This window comes from Microcebus murinus, chromosome 4 (assembly GCF_040939455.1).
Source record: "Microcebus murinus isolate Inina chromosome 4, M.murinus_Inina_mat1.0, whole genome shotgun sequence".
NCBI lineage: Eukaryota > Metazoa > Chordata > Mammalia > Primates > Cheirogaleidae > Microcebus > Microcebus murinus.
The window spans coordinates 81,435,201-81,455,933 of NC_134107.1; the positions used below are offsets into that span (position 1 = coordinate 81,435,201).

Sequence of the window (20,733 nt, forward strand, 5' to 3'; positions counted from 1 at the left end):
TCATTCAATACTGCTCCTATCATTATTATACCCTTCTTTCTACTTTATTTGGGTTTAAAATTTACTGCTCCTTTCATCTTAAGGTGAATATATCACTGATTTTGGGCTTTTATTTTTTCTAATATACACACTAAGACTATATGTTTCCAAAACTCACTATTCTCAGCATCTCATATAGAGCATGTTATATAATATTATTAAGTACTTAATAATTTTTTAAAGATTAATATTGTTCTGCCTGAATGTATTAACTTTCAGACCCCAACTTTCACTCTTTCATTTAATTAAGATGTATTAAGAAATTCTTTTCTAAAACTTTTTATTTTTAATTATTATGGGTACATAATAGTTATATATATATGTATAGGGCTCATGTGATGTTTGATACGGGCATACAATATGTATTGATAGTCAGGGTAATTGGAGTAACCATCACCTTCAGCATTTATCATTTCTTTGTGTTAGGAACATTCCATTGTTTACAGGTCATCTCACAAAACATATTCAAGTACATTACTTGTAACAAGATGCTCTTAGAGTTTTCTCTATTCAACATGCTCTTTTTCAGAACATTTGAGTAAAGATGGTAAAGAGGGAAAGGAAACTAACATTTGTAAAAGATGCACCCTGAATTACATGCATTAAGAACAAATTCAATTATATTTGTAGCAAGTCTTCTTCAGTGTATTTTCTTTAGGTAGTCGTGACAGCTTCTAAGAAAAGTAAATACAAATTATTCAGTCAGTGATAGGCATTATTATGTTCCTGCTACATTTTAAACTTTCTCACCTCATATCCTCTAATCACTGTTGAACTGCCTCATAAATATTCAAAAGTTTAACCAAGCATTGTTTATTTATCTTATTTGATTCAATAAATTGCATCTTTTGTAGTAAAATTACCTCTGGGTACAAAGTAACTAATATGCATACAATCTAATAATAGTGACTGCCTGCATTTCTCATAGTATCGATTATGAATAGGCAATTTAATAACTATGCTTAGTGCTAAATTCAGGAGATTAGGAAGCTGAAAATAGACTAAACTGGGGCAGTCAGGGACTTTGCCAACCAGAACAAATTCATCTTCCATAGGAAATGTACTCCCCATATATAGGATTTTGAAACTCTCAGTAGAAAAACATAGGTGATCTTAGATCTTGGGTAAGAAAGGAGGTATGTAAAAGGCAAAAGCACTATTAGGAAAAAGGCCATAGTGTTCCAAAATGTATCTGAAGTTGAGGAATTAGTAGAGAACAGTGAAAAATGTCTGTCTTCTAACCTTCAGTTTACATTAGTTACAACTTTTGTATTTAGGAATGGCAGTGAATTGAATAGAAGCATGCAAAACCAGCTTTCCTTCACTCTCCTTAAAGCCCATGAGGCCATCAGGAAACAGACAATCCTCACTGCAATCACAGTGAGTGGTATGTGAAACAAAATTATTACAGTGTTTTCTGAGTTTTGCTTTCCTTTCAGCTTTGTGCAATGACCCAACCTCAAAATCCCATTTTCTAGGTTCAAGAAAGCAATGAAATATAGCCTCTGGCCTCCTTCTCCTTTATCTTTTCTTCAATGAAACAAACTAAACTCAGGTCTGTCTCTCAGCTCAGCCCTGGGTAGATTCCTTTCTGTTGTTTAGAGAATATGAATGAAGTCTTGGTACTAACAACCAACGATCTGGCTTCTACCTACACAGTATAGACCACTGGTCTGGGAAATAAAGTCTAGAGATAGACATCACCCAATTCAAACAAACCTAAATTCATTTTTAGAACACTTTAAGATCAGTTAGGTAAGAGCCAAAAGTTATTAGACAGAAGAAAAATCTTTGAAAGAAGGGAACAAATGGTAAGACTTCGCATGAATTCCTTTCCCGAGAAAAGATGTTTTTTGTAAATCAGAAGAAAAGTTTCAAACATATAGTTCTAGACCTCAGTGAGACAAACAAAAATAGTTCTTCTATATTTAAAGAGCAATTCAGAATATGAAGAGAATGCAATAAAATCAAAATCGAAGTAACTAAAATAAAATACTTATTGGAAGCACAATACGATGCAAACTTGATACTGCTAAATATTTATATACTAGTGCTTCAGAATACAAACTTGAGAAATAAGCCAAGAGTACAAAGTAAATGAATGAGAAAATTTTATTTTAAGGTAAGAGAGATGGTAGACATGAAGGACGTAAGAGATTTGGTTCACTTCATAAACAATAGTTATTCTCAAAGAAGATAGAATGCACAGACCAAAAGCAATAACAAACAAGTAAACAAAAACCCCAAAACAAAACTTTCGACATTTAAGATAGGGAAATCCCACCGTGTTTCAGGAAATATTAAAATATTAACAGCTCCCTCTTTGTCACTCCTATAAAAAAAACTCATGACCAAAAATTGTTGATTTTATTTTCTAAATATTTCCTGATTCCATACACATCTCTGTTTCCCCACCACACCCCTAGTCCAACCTATCCTCATTTCTAACCTAGATTCCAGCACTATCTCCCAATCCCTCCCAATCTGCTCTAGCCTCTTGCCAGTCTGTTCTTCATATTGCAATCATTTATTTAGTAAGACAAACTATTGAGTGCCTTATGTGCCATCATGAAGCAAACAATCGAACAGATAAATTAAGATAATTTCATAGATGATCATTTTAACTAATAATAATGATAATAAAAATCAGAATAATGTGAGAGAAACTGACTAAGGGTGGAGTGGTTTCTTTTAAAAAGTGCCCAAAGGAGGCTTCTCAGTTAAGCTGAAACCTAGAAGAAAAGAAGATGGCCATCTGGAGAATTATGAAAAGAGCTTTCAGGCAACAGGCACCAAAATCCCAAAGGGTCTAAATCATGAATGTTTGAGGCCCATATTGCTGGAAGGTGGTGGATAAAGTAAGATGAGCTATGAGATGAAGTTGGAAAAGAACACAGAGATTATATCAGGTAGCATTTTGCAAGCCCTTGTGAGGAGTTTGGAATTTACTCTTAGTGCAATAGGAAGCCTATGAAAGGTTTTTAGTAAAGGAGGGATCTGTTTTATGTAGTTGGGGTTAAAAAAATGAAAAAAAAAAAAACGAAACTTTTGACTGTTCTTTGTATCTTTTCAAAACACAAACCTGACCCTGTCCCATGCACACTCCCACCTTCACTCCTGCTTAAGAGGCTTCAATATGTTACACTTAGAACACATTTTTGTATTAGTCTTCATTCCTTAACACAGCTTACTACAGGATCCGGCTCCATCTACTTCTCTAGCATCAAGTTGTACCATGCTCACCCTCACTCTCCACAGCAGCCCAACTGGACTTTCTTCTGGCCCGCAATACCCCAGCTCCTGTCTCTATTCTGCACACACCATGCTTCTGTCCCCCTCCCTCTTTTTCTCCCTGACTCCTGCCCATCTCTCAGCCTTCAGCTTATCTGTGTCTGCCTTAGAGAAGACTCCCTGGATAAGCCTCTCCCCACTGGGTCCTATTCCCCACAGCAGGTCTCTATCAATATGTAGCTTTCCATATACCTCTGATCAAAACTCCAATTTTACATTTGTTTGTGTGATTATTCATTCAATGGCCAGTTCCCTGAGTAGACTACAAGCTCTAAGAGGGTAGGAACTATGTCTATTTTGATTCACCATTAATTCCCAGTTGCCCATAGGCACAGTATTTGATAAATAATACATATTCAAAAATATCTTTAATGGATAATTAACACATTTTTAAAACTCAAGTCTTGGTAAATTATTTATATTCTAATATGCATTTTGATTATTTAAAAAAAAACTATAAACTCTGTAGCATAAAGACAAAGTTACTTTCAAAGGTGAAAATACCAAAAAGAAGATTATCTTCTATAGTATTTACTAACAGCAGAAAATAGAGTGGTGTCTATTAAATGCAGGGAGTACAATATTGAATAAGCAGTGACCATTGAGTGCAATTAAAGTTACAGAAATAAGTGCATACAAGAGTTACGAGTTGCATTGTTAAAACCTACCAAATAACAAAAATTGGATAAGATGTAGGTCAATGTAGTTTCATCCATTGTAGCAAATGTGCCATTCTCGTTGGGGGGGGAGTGTTGATAATGGGGGAGGGTATGCATGTGTAGGGACCAGGAGATATGGGAGATCTCTGTAGAGATGGATCCTTTCTATTTTTCTGTGAACCTAAAACTGCTTTAAAAAATGAAGTCTTTAAAAAACTGAAAAGAATTAGATAAGCAAAAACCAACATATTAGGAATAATTCTTCAATGGTTTTGCATGACTGAATGAAAATTAAGAAGTAGGGGAAAGTTTACCCAGTAATCAACTGCATGTGGCAGAAACCATGGGTTTCAGATCCTATGACTTCATGCAAGGGAACTGGATTGTGTGTCACATGAATACGTCAGACCCATCACACCAGCAAATCAAATATATGATCTGCACAGTTAAATTTATTATTCTAGAGAATCAACTTTGGAAAACTTTGGGAAAAAATAGGGCACTAAGAAGAGCCATCCTGTTGATTTAGGTTCAACTCTAGAATCTTAAAGGTATTGGATGACTTAGAGAATTCATACTTCCTGACTGCCACTAATAATATTATGTACCATTATAATTTTAAGTAAAAATATTTTTGAGAGATAAAATTACAAAATAATATGAAGGATAAAAAGGGAACATATTTACAAATAACAAAAATCATAAATATTAAAAGATCAAGAAACACAATAGCTCAAGTAGCTGAGCAAAAAAACAAAAGCTGTCTAAAAATGATTCATAAAAATGAGGTAAGTACTATTTTGTCTGCTTTACAAACATGGATACAGAAAATCATTGGTTAACTAATTTGTTCCATTATATGCCATTTATACATATCAAGAAAAATTCAAATATTGACCTTCTAATTTCAAACCTATGATCCACCTAGAGCCTGCAACATAGCCTGCAATTATCTTAGATATATACATTTTTGTTGAAAATAAAAATTAATACAAACTATTTGAAAACCAGTGTGGCATTTTTTTATCAAAAAGCATAACAATTTTCATAACTTTAGAACCTATAATCTCCTTTCTAGGATCTATTCTGAGGAATTAATATAATATGTGGGAAACAAAACATATGACAACATTTTAATTAAAAGAGCAAAACATTTTAATTAAAAGAGCAAAAGTTGGAGGTTACCCAAATGTTTCACAATAGGACAATGGTTTAATAATGTATGATACCTAGGTATATGGTAGAATATTATTTTTTACAATGGGAATATATTTATGTATAATTATAATGTTAGAGAATGAAAGGGCATAAAATATAAGTATAATATTATCATAATTATATTAAACATATGTAATAATATAGATATATGGAAAAAAGAAAACAATTGTATTAAGAGTAGGTTGTCTGTGCTTCCAATTTTAAATATCTATGTCTTTTTAATGTTTTAAACTTCATTGCAAGTGATTTCACATAGAGAATTCAAAGTTTATGGGTTGATGAAATCTATATCTGAAGAAAGACATCAAATAAATAGAAAGTTTCAATTTTAGAATGTGTGTGTGATTTATGAATACTATGTTACCTCAATTCTAGCTTAAGAATCACTAAAGAGTCACTATGTTAAGCAACAAATGTTTTTTTATTTTACCCTCTCCCACATAATAAAAAGGTAAATAATTACTACTTAAGCATGAATTAGCTACTCTTCCATTCTTTATTTTCAAAAATATTCTATATGCTAGAAAAAGAAATCATGTATGGATTTTTGAGATTTCTCTTCAAGAAATCTAAACCTCTGGGTTACACCTGGTAAAGATAGAATTTTTTTTCTCACAGTTACTTAGAAAACATTTTGTGTTTTACTTGAGATGTTTAATTTTGTGGTGATTAATCAGAACATAAAATATTCAATATTTAAAAATCCAGAATTTGTATTGAAATCTGTATCAAAATCTGTAATTTGTTTAAATTAATCACACTAAAATCCCTCAAAATGTATATTTATATAACCAGTAAAGGAAAAATGAAAGAGAAAACAGATATATCTCTGGAGGGAAAAAAGAAGAAGAAGAAAAAAAAAGATATGTGTTCATTCATCCAACTTCTCAATTGGCTGACTTCTCAGCCAATTTTGTAGCTTGAAAATAACTTGGATTTTTTCCAGTTAAAAATACACTGAAATCAAGCAGAATAAGTCAGTTCTTAGAATTGAGAATAATGGGGCAAGCATTATATAAAAGACAGTGTTAGAGAATTTCAGCTTTTAAAAAAAACAAAAACAAAAAACCTAGATTTCTGAAGCTCAGTCACTCAGCTGTATGTTCATTCAATTCAGTGAGGAAACTGCTGAAAATTCAGGTTTGATAATCTTAGCTTTTTTATATATATACATAATTTAGGGATCTATGTAGATATATCAGATGGGATTCAGCTGCAAAGAACTAATTATTTTAACTAGCTTAAACAAGAAGTGTTTTATCATAGGTCTTAAATGGTTTACAAAATTATTGAGAGCTAAATTAACAGACTGCAGGGTGATCTTTCAAGAATGACTCTAAAGGCAAAACTATAGGACCAAGCCAAAAAGGAAGAAGCTGATGTCTTTTAAAAACAGGAAGGTACCAGCTTCAGAAGCACACATACCAGTCCATGGTTAGAAAGGTGATTAAGATGGTGCCACATTCAGGAAGCACTTGTCATCTAGAAGCCCCTTTATTGTTGCCAGCTCTGGAATCCTACCATGCCCACTGTTTTGCACCAGCGAAATGACTGCGCTGCTCCCTGCTTCTTAACTACCATGAAGCTAGTGGCTAGGCAGTAAGACATTTATTAATGCTGGGGTAAGGGGAAAAGAAGAAAATATAATGACTCTCTTACCATGCTTGCCAGCAGAAAAGTAGAGAGAGCAAAGTTTCAGCCTGCATCTCACTTCTCTCAAGTCTCATGCATTTACATTTCACTGGCTGAACCTAAAACACATGCAGAACCCTGTCTGCAGGGGAGTCTCAGAAGTATGAATGTTAGCTTTCCATCTTCTTCAGTAGAGAAAGGCACACAAGAATGAGGGAGAAATAGATGTTGAGCACTGATGTGTCCCATCTCTTTGGTTACTTAACATCCATATATACCTTTCTCCCCAGAGTTCCATTCCTCCATAATGCAAATATCTCTTTTAGAAATGAAAGTGTGCTCACCCTTTCCCCAAAAGAGAGACCAAAGAATGTCCCATCAGTCAATTTGTCCATCTCAGGATGAAAATCTGCTCCTTCTCCAAGGGGCTACATTACAAAGTTACCTACCAATATCATATTCTAAATAAAATATCACAAGAAAGGATAAGGTGAAAATTATCTCATATTTGGAAACACGTACAAAATAATATACAAAGACAAAAATATGGCTGACTACTACAGTCTTTATTTCATAAAGCTGCAGTTTCAATTTGTAACTTTCTTCTCTTCTTCTCATTTCTTGTTCCCTTTGCCTTCAGCCAGCGCTGAAGCTGGTTGAGGCCCTTAATACGTCAGAGTCATCCAAATGTTTGCTCTTGAGATCAGAGCTCATTATGACTTCCTATGCTCACAACCAGAAGTTGTGAGCAATTTCTAGACATGCTCCAGAATATCTTCCAAATTCCAAATAATTCCTGACTGCCCACATTGTATAGCAGCAGCTTTAGCTGAAAGAAACTGGAAAATGTGGTATTTGGCTTTCTTGACACCAAAGCGCTTGAAGGAGGAAAGAAATGGGTGCAGTGATCTGTTACTTTCTAAGTGGGAGGAAAATTACTCTTCTACTACTTTCACCAGAGTAAATAAGTAGGGGAGAAAAACTACACTTTTATGCACTGATACATGGTTAAGTTCTGGTGTCTGGACAGAGTTAAGCCTTAGTCTAACTGTGAGACAAATGGATCAAGTTTGGTATGAGACCAGTTACTCTGAGCTCATGCCAGTAAAGATGCTCTCCATGCACAAACTGGGCTTTGACAGAAAGCTCTGAATTTCTTCCTCCCTCCTATATCTCAACAATGCTATTTCTCGACATTTAAACCACTCCGAGGTGCCATGAATGTTCTGTCACCTCTCCTCCATTATCCTGATACAGCTTGTGTGATTCACCTTTATGTGAAGCCCAAGAGAAAATATTGTTCATGCCTCTTTCTCAGATAATTCATTCAAAATTTCATGGTTTTGAATAGTAAATGGTTCTGATGACCTATGAGAGAAAGGCACTTCTTCCATTTCTTTGAATGATTCTTCCTTAATGTCAGTATGCCTTTGGGGCTCTTTCATGCCACCAGTCTACAAAGTGACATGTTTTGTTGCTTTGATGAATACCACTGTGATACTGGCATTTCCACACGTACCAATCAGGCAGTGACTAGGATGCAATTTTGGCCATAGTAGTAGGACCTGTTAATTGGAGGATACAGAGGTACTTCTTTCTAGGGGTGGGCTCCAGCAACATGCCAAAAAAGGGGTGGAGGGAAGAAGTTCAAATGGTCACAAGCACAGAGAAAACTTTAATCTGCCATATGATAATTTGTTGACAGATTGGTTACTGGAAAGACATGGAACAAGAAGATACAGCAGAAACAGTCAAAACTAGGGGGAATGAATCATCCATCATCCTAACAGGATTAGAAGGAAATACGTTATATCACTTCACAGTGAGGGCTTACAATGGAGCTGGATACGGGCCACCTAGCAGTGAAGTGAGTGCAACCACCAAGAAATCCCGTAAGTGACCTGGGCTTTTTGTTTGTTTCAGACATAAGAGAAACATCTTTTAACATTCCTGAAGGCCATGTGAGGTACATAATAAGCACAAAGGGGAATTTTGATTCATAGTCTTGCTTCAGTGCTTAAATCTGAATTCCAAAACTAGCTCAGAGAATTTTGCATTCTCGGTAGATAAAGGTTGTCTTCCTGTGAAACAAGGCTAAGCGATTTTGACACAGAAGGGAGATACAAAGATTCAAGTTCAAAAACTCAGTAGAGTAGCTGTTAAATTGACACTTCTAGAGCATAACCCTCCTTGTCTGACTCCAGTTGGCAGGAAGCCTATATTGCCAGCCAACTACTAAACACAAGAAAAGATTGAAATAGTCACAAGGTTTAGGAAGAAGAAATGTATCTAAGAATTCTTGTCAGTTCATTTTCACTTTTTATTTTGCAGCCCCTAGTCAAGCACCTAGCAACCTCAGGTGGGAGCAGCAAGGCTTTCAGGTATCTCTGGGCTGGGAACCCGTCATACCATTAGCCAACGAATCTGAAGTTATGGGTTACAAGGTTAGTGTTTCTTCACTGTCTTGCATAGATACTCATCTCCAAAACTGTTATTATTAGGATGGACAATTAATAAGACATAAAAACACCTGTTAACAAACCTTCTGTTTTTTTCCAAATCATTTTCTACCTGTATCTTAGAATGGGAGCCTTCCTATAAACAGGGAAGCCAGGGCAGTCGAAATTAGTTTCAACTGCACAAGGCATAGGAATGGAAGAAGCAGCAACAATCTGTATGCAGTATGAAGACGGCTCCATGAAGCATGGTGTCAGGACCAGCACGATCTAGGCAGAGAATCCTGGCATATTCTCCCAGCAAACAAACTTTTCTGGCAGATGGCAAATATTGGGCAATTTAGTTTGAGTACAATGGCAATTCTATTAACAAAGAAATAGAAGAAGAAAAAAATGTTAGGACCAGCACATTAGACAGAAAATCATTCATGCAAGACTGCAAATGTTCTTATTTTTTTTTAATTTTAAAGAAAAGAGGGTTATTTGGCTCATAGTTTTGCAGGATGTAAATGATACGATAAGAATACTATAAAAATATATATCAGTACATGATAGAAATATAAAGTTTATGTTAATAGTTATTGTAATATTAAAAAGTAAACTACAAAAATAGCATAAAACAGCAGAATTTGACATTTGACCTATTTTCCAAGAAAGCATGTGTTTTTGGTCCTTTTGTGCTGCTATGACAGGATACCTGAGACTGTGTAATTTATAAAAAATAAATATTTATTTTCTCACACTTCTGGAGGTTGGGAAGTCCATAGTCAAGGCACTGACAGGTTCAATGTCTGATGAGGCCTGATCTCACATGGCAGAAGGCAGAAGAGCAAAAGCAACGAAAGCTATGAGTAACTTCTTTTATAAGGGCCTTAATTCTATTCACGAGGGGAGAAGCCTTCATGACTTAATGACCTCTTAAATGCTTATCTCTCAATACTGTTGCATTGGCAACACCTGAAATTTGGATGGGACACATGCAGACCATAGTGGCATGGATCTTGCTTCCTTACTTGATTTCAGAGATTGAGGTGTCAGCAACATGTATACTCACGTGATATTACCAGAAAAAGATGTGATGATAACATAAATTTTGTTCAAAGATGTTAAGAGGAAAAAAAGACATTTTCCTGTCACAAAATCTTATCAGGTCCCTCAAAAGTGACCAAGAATATAGTGAGGGGAAAAAAAAGGATGGAATGTCAACCACATATGGTTGCATCATAGATAACACATTAAAATAGAATCCATTCAGAAAAACATTAAGCATTACCTAGTGGTAAAATGTCTCATTGCTTTATTTCTGAGACTATCCAAGAGATCCTGAGCTGCTTGAAAGTTTATTTAGGAGTCTAGATTTAATAGCAATAATTTCAAGATATCACAGCTTAATTAACTACTAAGAAGAGTAGAAGCATAAAGAACCAGAAAATGTTGGAAAAGATTGTCCATTGTAGACAAAACTTATTATAATAAATAATAATACCAATTACTCCCACTCAACATAACTTTCCATTTGAGAAGTTGAATCAAATTTGATAATTTACTTAGCATGTTTATGACTTTTCTTCAAGTCAAGTAACATGTGCCACTTTATTTTATTTTATTTATATTTCCCAATTTGTAATCAACTGCCTATTTTATCAATACATTATTTATAAATGATTGGGAAAATGAAACAAAAATTTTCAACTAAAAGTTTCCCTAATGACTTATTTTTCCCAAGTAAAAGCTTTTAAATGAAGAAAACTTCATTTTTATAACTCCTCTAATTTGGAGGCTGTAGCTAGAACCCTTATTAATTTTGGCACATGTTATATGTCTAACCATTACTGGCATTGCTAAGTAAATACCAACTAGAAAACTATGTACTAAAGTATATGAAGCCGTAATTCTTAATGATCTCAAAAATGGAGATTTTCTTTTCTTTACACCATGAAAAAAGTTTACCCAGATTATAAAGTAAAACAGCCATTTAATGTCCACCTTATTTTCCTCATATAGATTTATACTAAGAAAAAGGGAAAATAAAAATTAAATGCTCATGGGCATGCTTTTATTTGTACAAATGCCCACTCCCCACAAAGAAAAACTTATATCCATTCAGAAAACACACAGTCAGAGGAATTCAGGCTATAGTCCAAGAAAAAAAACATTTAATTATTCCAGTCTACATCTAGAAAATACCCTTTCCTAGATATACAACACTTCACCATACATCTCCTCCCACCCACCTCTACTTTCTAATTGTGTACAGAGCTAGGAAGAATAGGTGGAAATCAGACTCAAAGTTTACTGGCTATTATATGAACCATCAATACAGACAGATGTTTTCATTTGTTTATGCAACTTAGATATCAGCCAGGGCCTTCCAGATACCGGTGATACATGTGCACTTGGATTGATATTGTATTTCATACCCTGTAGAATTTTGAAGCCCTATATTCCCCAGCTTCTCAGGGAGCTCAGAGTCTCTGGACACTCCAGTCTCTTTTATTTCCTGTAATTTACAGCTCTTCCCTCATCTTATCTTCACTGCAAATATGGGATTTAGCCTTCTTTCCTGTGTTTCCACAAATTAAAAAGATTCATATAATGGCTTAAGTTAGGTGACGGGTACATGAGGTTCACTACATCTTCTTTATATGTGATTATGCTTGAAACAGTTCATATTTTTAATTAAAACTGAAATGGCTCATATAATGTCCAGTATCTATATGATGCAGACTTTATGAAAATGTTGAGATAGAGATAGAAAGGGATGACATTCAAGCAAACATCTGAAAACTGCCCAAAAAGAAGTCCTGTCGATAAAAGTCTATTCAGCCACCATTCTCAGTGATACTTGTGCTCTCAGCTTCTATTCACCTCGCTTCTGTGCATCTTGATGACCCCTCCCCACTCACGCCCTGTCACTGGGCTTTGAATTCCTCACCCTGTGTTATGAAGAACAGTTGTCCCCATCAACTATTCCCAAGATGCCCAGCTAAAGGATAGCCCTTCACATTATTAGGATCCATCCTTCTAAGAAGTATAACCAGCAAAAATTAATTCTGTTATATTTTAGCACACTCACCCCAATATTCTGTTATCATCAGACACACAGAAGAGCCATTTTCAGAACATGCCTTTGAGAATAGCGGTATACTACATTAATTTTTTGTTTAGGGTCATCCATTTGGATAATGCACTGCTCTCAGGTTTTTTTTATATATAGAATTTGAGAATAGTCTTCACAATACATTGCACAATTTCCTGTATACATATTTGTAGCTGTCATTGCAACTGCCAATCTATGAATGTTCAGATTCTCAAAGAACTCCCTGGCCTCCTTACTGTCAATAACAATTTTTGACATGTCTTGATAAGTTCTTAACCATCTCACATTTATATTCTCATTCATCTTTTCTAAATCACGATTTTTAAATGAGCCAAGATTCTCTAAAGTTCCCAAGATTAACTATTAATTTAATGTATCTTTTCACTTAGTGTACCTATGTATATGCCAAGCACTACATCTTTCTGGATGTATTAGTAAAAGCCACATTTAATCTCAAACTTTGGCTACCATTAACTGATTTTTTTCCCCCTTCCTTTACCTTTTGATAGTAAATCTCAACTGATCCACAAATTTTTCTTCAAGTCTGGATTTTACAGCAACATTAGCTATGCATTGCTGGCTGCATTTTTCTCTGTTGTAAGAATTGTGATTTATTGAACCATAATAACGGTGTCCTCTAAAATAGTCACTCCCCTGCCAATCCTCACCAATTTACATAGTTTCCCATTCCCATAAATTTGCTTTCTAATTACCTCATGCAGATGATCAGAATTCTAATTCATTACAATGCTTCAGTCAAAAATCAAAAGCATAAATTCTGATACGTTTGTCATTCTTTAAGCCAAAAGAACTTGCTGTAGGCATCCTTCAGGAAGTGTTCCTGATTTCCCATATCTTGACCATGTGCTCCGTGCATTGCTGTAACATCACATATGTTTCCCTTTGCAATACATGTTACACTTCATTGTATTGCTTATTTGTCTTTAATATTAGACTCTAAGTGCCATGGGGACAGGAACCATGTGGTCTTGTTCACTGATAAATCTCCAGTATAGCACTGTGCCTGCCTACATGAGATGTCCGATAAATATTTGGTAACACTCCTAACATTTTGCATTTATGCTGAGGCTATGGTGTCCATCCCAATAAGGATTTCAATAGATTCAATTATTGCACACGTTATACTTTTGTGGAGAAGTCAGTCCCCTCCCAAGACCCTGAAGTAAATTTAAATCCATGAAAAATAAAAGAATTGAAATGGAGGGATCATACATTAACAGAATGCAAATGGGAAGCTCAAGTACAGGTGGGCTTCAGTACATGAAAATATCGCCTGTCTAAAGTTTTTTTGTTTTCTTGTAAGTTAGTTCAAGCTCAAAACACATTTTTCATAAGAAAAAATATATATACATTTTTGTTCTAATTCCCCATCGGTCCATCTTTTATGATACAATTGACATACTGACTCATTAACAATAAACAATGATGGCAGCAGAAGGAGTAGCTTTCTCTTATTAAGCTTATCAGGCACCAGGTCCTGTGCTAGGTATTTTACATGTGTCCTCTCCTGTCATTCTCCTAACAAAACCATGAAATAGGTATTATTGTCCCTAGCCCATAATAGAGCAAATTGAGGTTTAGAAAGGTTAGTAACTTGCCCAAATTTGCTCAGCCAGGAAAGGTGTAGAAGATTCATTTTGTTTGTTTTGTAGAAAATTGTTTTGAATTGAAATCTGTATGACTACAAAGCCATTTTTCTTTTCATTATCAAAGCAATCATATCATGATACCAATTATGAAAAAGAACAAAATGATGAAACTGAATAAAAATCCATTTAAATGTAACTGCTGCTACTTGACTTGATATTTTGATACTAATTTGACTATTATATCACAAACAAATTATAGTTAATTATATTGGAACAAATGGATAGGAATAGTACAATATAGTGAAAAAGCTCTGAAGTGATTATCAAAATACCAATCTAACGAAATTTCTACCCTATCTAGCCATATGGTCTTGTATAAATCACCTAAACTGTATAGCCTTAAGTTTTTGATATGTAAACACAAGATAATCTTGTATCCTAATTTGTAGTTCTGAAACTGTTTGCCATGTACATGTGTTTAATTATAATATCACAGAGAGATATCACAAAAGCCTTAGCTTTGGTATCCAGTGTATCCAAATGTCAGTTCACCAAAAAGAAAACCACCCCCACAAAAGGAAAAATTTAAAAAAAATTAACTGTTCAACCATTTTCTACATTTTAAGAATGTATTACTGATATGTTTAACAAATATTCTCTTTACTCCTTTCAAATTCTTTGAACATGAGAGCTTTCAAAATTCCCTCAGGATATCATTTATTTCAATGACCAGACATAAAAGACTTTTCACGATCTGCCCCCTCACTACCTACTTCTCTAGCCTCATTCTCACTATTCACACATTTTCTCTTCATTCGATATCCTAATGCCATGGTTTCTTACAGCTTAGATGTATTTTTTTTAATTTTCTCTTATCTCTTTCTGGAATTCTCTTCCCTTTCTCCAACAGGTAAACTGTACTCCTCTTTAATACTTACTTCAGATATCACCTCCTCTGGAAAACTTTCCCTGCATCCCCAAAAGGAATAAAACTCTCTCTTCTGTATTGCCATGTCCCCTTACGTGTGCTTGCATTGTAGTATATATAACATGTGCATTGTATTTGCTTATGTATCTGTCTAAGCTGTAAGTGCCTTGTGCTTAGCTCAGAATATGATATTGTATTAAAAATTACAAATGTATATTGATTACCTACTGTACATTAAATATTTAAACCTCTATTATCACTCATAGGTTTTTTATAGGCAAGAGGGTCACAGCAACAGTCAAGTTATTGAAACACAGAAACCTCAAGCAGTAGTGCCACTCCCTGATGCTGGAGTCTACATTATTGAAGTTCGAGCATTTAGTGAAGGAGGGGATGGAACAGCCAGTTCCCAAATCAGGGTACCATCGTATTCAGGTAAGTATTGATATAACAGGCTTACTTTGTTTATCACCAACAATTTTGATGGTGTATACCTCATCAAAATTGATCTGATGGATTGTGTGGTCCAGAGACTTTGAGGGGTTTCTCTTCTTACTCTGAGTTTCATATCATCCTCTGATTAATATGAACCATGGTAATCTGCTCACAATTGCAGAATTTCTACAAATCTATGAAGGAGTTGATGTGTTCATTAGAATGTACTTGGGAGATTCTCTTACCTATCCTGGTTTTAAATAGTACCTTGCTGGCCATTTGGGTTTTGGAATATTGCTTTCAATAACTGCACTAGTTTGACATACATATTGTCTTTACTGCAATTATTGTTAGCTAATGGGGAGTTTAAAGGGAATTCTTTTAAAATTAAAATTTCATCACGTTCATTAATTTCTAAACAAATTTAAACAAATTAATAATTTGTTTAGAAATTATTAATAGATTATTATCAGAATATAATTATCAATAGGCATTAATTTCTAAATGAATCTTATTGAATATTATTTTAGCAATATTAAATATTATTTTAGCAATATTTTAGCAATATTAGCTAAATTATTAATATAATTTAGCTAATTAATATTAGCTTTTACTGAGCCTTTGCTATATGTCAGACATGGTCAAAAGTGCTTTACATACATCATCTTATTTAATTTTAGTAGCAATCATATGAGGTAGGTGATATTTTTTCTGTTTTACAGAAAACATTTAAGTAACTTGCCTAAGATCACAATATTACCAAGTGACAGAACCAGGATTCAGACTAGGTATGCTTGTCTCCAAGGCCAAATAGCTTCACCACCACCACCATTATTACTCTGGCAAGGGAAAACTGATTAAAGGAAGGGAGATTTGATAAATTTGGTAGAAAGTAATCATTTTGTTGAGGTAGTCAAAAAAGGAAGCAAAAGCTTTAATGAGATATGCAAATCTCTAATTAAGACAGTATCAGGCAATTTTTATTAAAATGTTATATAAAAGTTTAATGTGCATTTAATTAATGGGTAATTATGAGCTTTATTTGTTGAGCAATCATTTCCAAACAGAATTGTCAACCTAAAGGGATGTCTCCAGTGATATCCTATAAGGCTCTGCATGTGGCCCTATGTTATTCAACATATTTATCAGCTTGAACTCAGACTAGAGGAACTGCTTATGAATTTTTTGGTGGCACAAAACTAGATGGAAGGCAAATACAGTGTAGAAAAGAACAGGATAGACTGGAATGTTGAGGAAAAGCTATTATCATAATACTTGATAAACTCTAAATTATTACATAAAAATACAAGATGAGATAAGGGACATCATTAGGACAATTAATAAAACTTGGATACCTTTAGGTTTGATAATATCAACATTAATTTCCTATTTTTAAAAACTGTACTGTGGTTATATCATAAAATATCTTTTTTTTAAGAACTATACATTAAAATATTTAGGGGAAAAGGTACATTATATCTGTAATTTCATTTCAAATGGTTCTGGAAAATGTATATATTTATAGAGATAACAATGAAGCAAAAATGATAAAATATCAACATTTAAGGAATCTTGGTAAATTCTTGGTTCTGTTCTTACAACTTTTCAGTACACCTAAAATTATTTTAAAATGAAAAGTCAAAAATTCAAAACATAAGATAGGAAGAAATCTGATTTTTTTCAGAAACTCTGGTGAAAAGATCTAAGAATTTAAATTACACTGTGGTCACAGAAAAACTTAATACACTTTATGATTCATTTATAAAAGTGTAGTTTCAAGAGCAAGAACAGTAATACTATCTCTGCATTGATTAGTTCACAATTGAACTGCTCAGATGAGGGTGCTAAATTTTCAAGAGCACCTTGAAAGATTAAAGATCTTTTTCTGAAAAGTGAAAAAGATAACTCTCCTCTGGCTTTGTGAGTGTCAAATTTCTAATAACAACAATACAATGAGCATTTATTGAGCCCTTATCACGTTCCTGGCATTATGCTAGGTGTTTTCCATATATTACCTTATTTTATCCTCTAGCAATCTTTTGAATTAGGTATTTTATTATTCACTAACTCTCTGAGGGTCCTTTCAACTCTAACACCATCAGATTCTATAGCATTCTCTGAATAAGGTCAGTCCCAAACTTGGAAATACTTATAAAGACCTTGATTCTCCCCCTTATGCTTTAATTAACTCATAACTTCTATTCCATAAAAAAAATTGTTAACTTTTATGTTTTAGTTAGTAACACTTTGGCCAGTGTAACCCATTTCCTGAGATTCAATAAAGTGAAATCCGATTGTATTGTCTACCTTAGACCCACCCAGAACCTGAGCAATAATTGGTTTCATTTTATCATATTCCAAAAACCAATGCCTATGAAATTGAATGACTTGCCCAAGTGATACGGCTGGGGCTAGAACTTAGTCTAATGCTGTTGTTTTGTGGAGTTTTTTTGTTGTTGTTTTGTTTTACTATACCAAAATAATATGTTTTAGCTTTGTGGGTTCTATTTGGAATTTGAGATGTAGACCCTCCTTAGCATTCTGAAAGTGAGATGTTTTTAAAAAGTGTCTTGTAAGTTGATTTAACAAGGACGCAGCCACTCTCAATAAATAGAAAAGACGTTTTCACATTTTTTATTTATTAAGCATGCTCATATCACTCCAGTGAGGCTTTGTCATCTTGCCTTTCTTATAGCTCACATGTGGCTATGCACTTCACGATAACCTCATTTTGTACAAGTTGAAATATATGTAACATTCTGCAATATGTTGATTAATAAGTTTTAGTAGTGCATTTGCTGTAAAATTTTCAGAGGAAAGAAGATTTGCTGCTTTTTGCATGTATGTGTTTTACCAAACAAATGATTCTTTAGCTCTTAAGTTAGTATCTGGAAAATAAATTTAGACTCTATCTCTGTAACAAAAATCACTCCCAGAATCCCATTACATTCAATCTGGCCAGAGAGCATACCATGACAGAAGATTCTAACCCTTGAATGGTAGATTTTATTATTATTATTCATGTTTTAATTAAGGCCAATTATTGTTTCTTAAGAGAGACAATACATAAAAGCATTTGAATCCAGTAATATCTGGCTCAATTACTTTAAGCAAGTTCTACAATCTAAGTCCCAGTTGCCTGATCTGAAACAGGGGACAAATAATAGTAGTACTTACTATATAAGAATGTTGTGAGGCTCAAATAAGATAATGTATATGAAGGACTTAGTACAGTAGTACAGTGCATGGTATATTTATTATAAGCATTCATGAAATATCAATCACGATGATGATGCTTCAGAGACTTCTGGCATGAAGAGCCACTCCTGAAGTTTGTACCTAAAAGTCATATTTAGTTTGTGACTATGTGGAACTCTCAAAACTACTTCAGACTAACCAACTCAGATCAGTCAGTTTAATCCAACAGCTGTTCTAACACATTAGCTGCATACCATGTTTGATCTCAGAAAAAGAAGAATTTCTCCTGAGTATAAGAGTGACAAAAGATGGCTCTTCTTTGCTGAGTTTGGCATGAGAATCTAGAATTTAAGCCCACTCAACTGAGATGATCAATAAAGGACCCATAAATAAATTAAGTAAACAAAATAATATTTTATTACTATTAAATTGAAAAATCGAAGTAATTGTAGTCACACATCTCTTAATGATGGGGATACATTCTAAACAATGCATCATTAGGCAATTTTGTCATAGTGTGCACATCAGAGAGTGTAATTACACAAGCAGAGATGGTATAGCCTACCACACTGGAAGCTTTATTATATAGCCTATTGCTCTGAGGCTACAAACCTATATGGCGTATGACTGTACTGAATAATGTAGGCAATTATAACACAATGATATTCATGTATTTAAACAACAAAAACATGCAGTAAAAAATACAGTTCATATAAAAGATTAAAAATGGTACACCTGTATAGGTCACTTACCAGGAATGGAGCTGGCAGGACTGGAAGCTTCTCTGAGTGAGTTAGTGAGTGAGTGGGAAGTGAATGTAAAGGCCTAGGACCTCACTGTATACTACTGTAGACTTTATAAACACTGTATGCCATAGGCTACAGTAAATTTATTTTTAAACTTTCTATCTTCAATAATAAATTAATCCTAGCTTACTGTAACTGTTTACATTATAAACTTTTTAATGTTTTCACCTTCTTGACTCTTGTTATAACCTTTGTGTTTTAATATAAACACAAACATATAATATAGCTGTACAAAAAATATTTTCTTTTTTTATATCTTTATTCTGTAAACTTTGTTCTATGTTTAAATTTTTTATTTTTATTTTTTTAACTTTTTAAACTTTTTTGTTAAAAATGAAGATATAAACACATACATTGGCCCAGGCCTACACAGGGTCAGAATCATCAATATCACTGTCTTCCACCTCCACATATTGTTCCACTGGAAGGTCTTCAGGGGCAGTAACATACATGGAGCTGTCATCTGCTATGATAACACTGCCTTCTTTTGGAATACGTCCTGAAGGACCTGTCTGAGGCTGTTTTACACTTAACATTTTTTTAAAAGTCGATGGAGTACACTAAAAAAAAAAACAATAAAAAGAATAGTATAATAAACACATAAACCAATAACATAATAATTTATTATATTATCAAGTATTATGTACTTGATACATAATGGTGCTATACTTATATATGAATGGCAGCACAATAGATTTGTTTGCACTAGCATCACCACGAAGATGTGAGTAATGTATTGTGCCATAACTTTATGATGGCTACAACATCAATAGGCAATGGGAATTTTTCAGCTCTGGTATAATCTTATGGGGTCACTGTCATATATGTGATATATAACCAAAAAGTTGTTATGTGGTACATGACTGTAAATTATCGATTTATGTTGCCATAAGGTTTTGCTAAATAGTTTTGCTCCATTTCCTGAACTATGCAGGATCTAATAAAATTATTTTATTTTTCATACTGGGAATTTGGGATGTTTTCCATCAGTGCATCATTGGTGAAAATTACACTAAATCTCCTGATTAGATGTGTTTGTTAATAAGATATTGCCTTTTCAACACAATATTTTATATATATATTTCTTCCCTCCGTATAATTTTGGAAACCCCAGATGACATCTTGTGTCATAAGTATGAAGAACACTCTTATCAGAAACAGGACCAGACATTTCTCAAAAGGAGACATACAAATGGCCAACGAGTGTATGGAAAAAATGCCTAACATCACTAATCATCAGAGAAGTGCAAATCAAAACCACAATGATATATCATCTTACCACAGTCAGAATGGCTATTACTAAAAAAACAAAAAATAACAGATGTTGGTGAGGATGCAGAGAAAAGAGAACTCTTACACAC

General features: G+C 33.9%; 1 protein-coding gene across 2 annotated transcripts in view; it reads left to right on the plus strand.

Moving 5' to 3' along the window:
- The window catches only part of CNTN5 (contactin 5), a 1,190,057-nt gene that overhangs the window by 1,165,064 nt on the left and 4,260 nt on the right, over positions 1-20,733 (plus strand). For both annotated transcript variants that reach the window (XM_076002462.1, XM_076002463.1), the window contains exons 22-24: positions 8,545-8,731; positions 9,171-9,283; positions 15,200-15,368. In XM_076002462.1, coding sequence (XP_075858577.1) covers positions 8,545-8,731; positions 9,171-9,283; positions 15,200-15,368 — 469 coding nt within the window. The remainder of the gene's footprint in view (positions 1-8,544; positions 8,732-9,170; positions 9,284-15,199; positions 15,369-20,733) is intronic.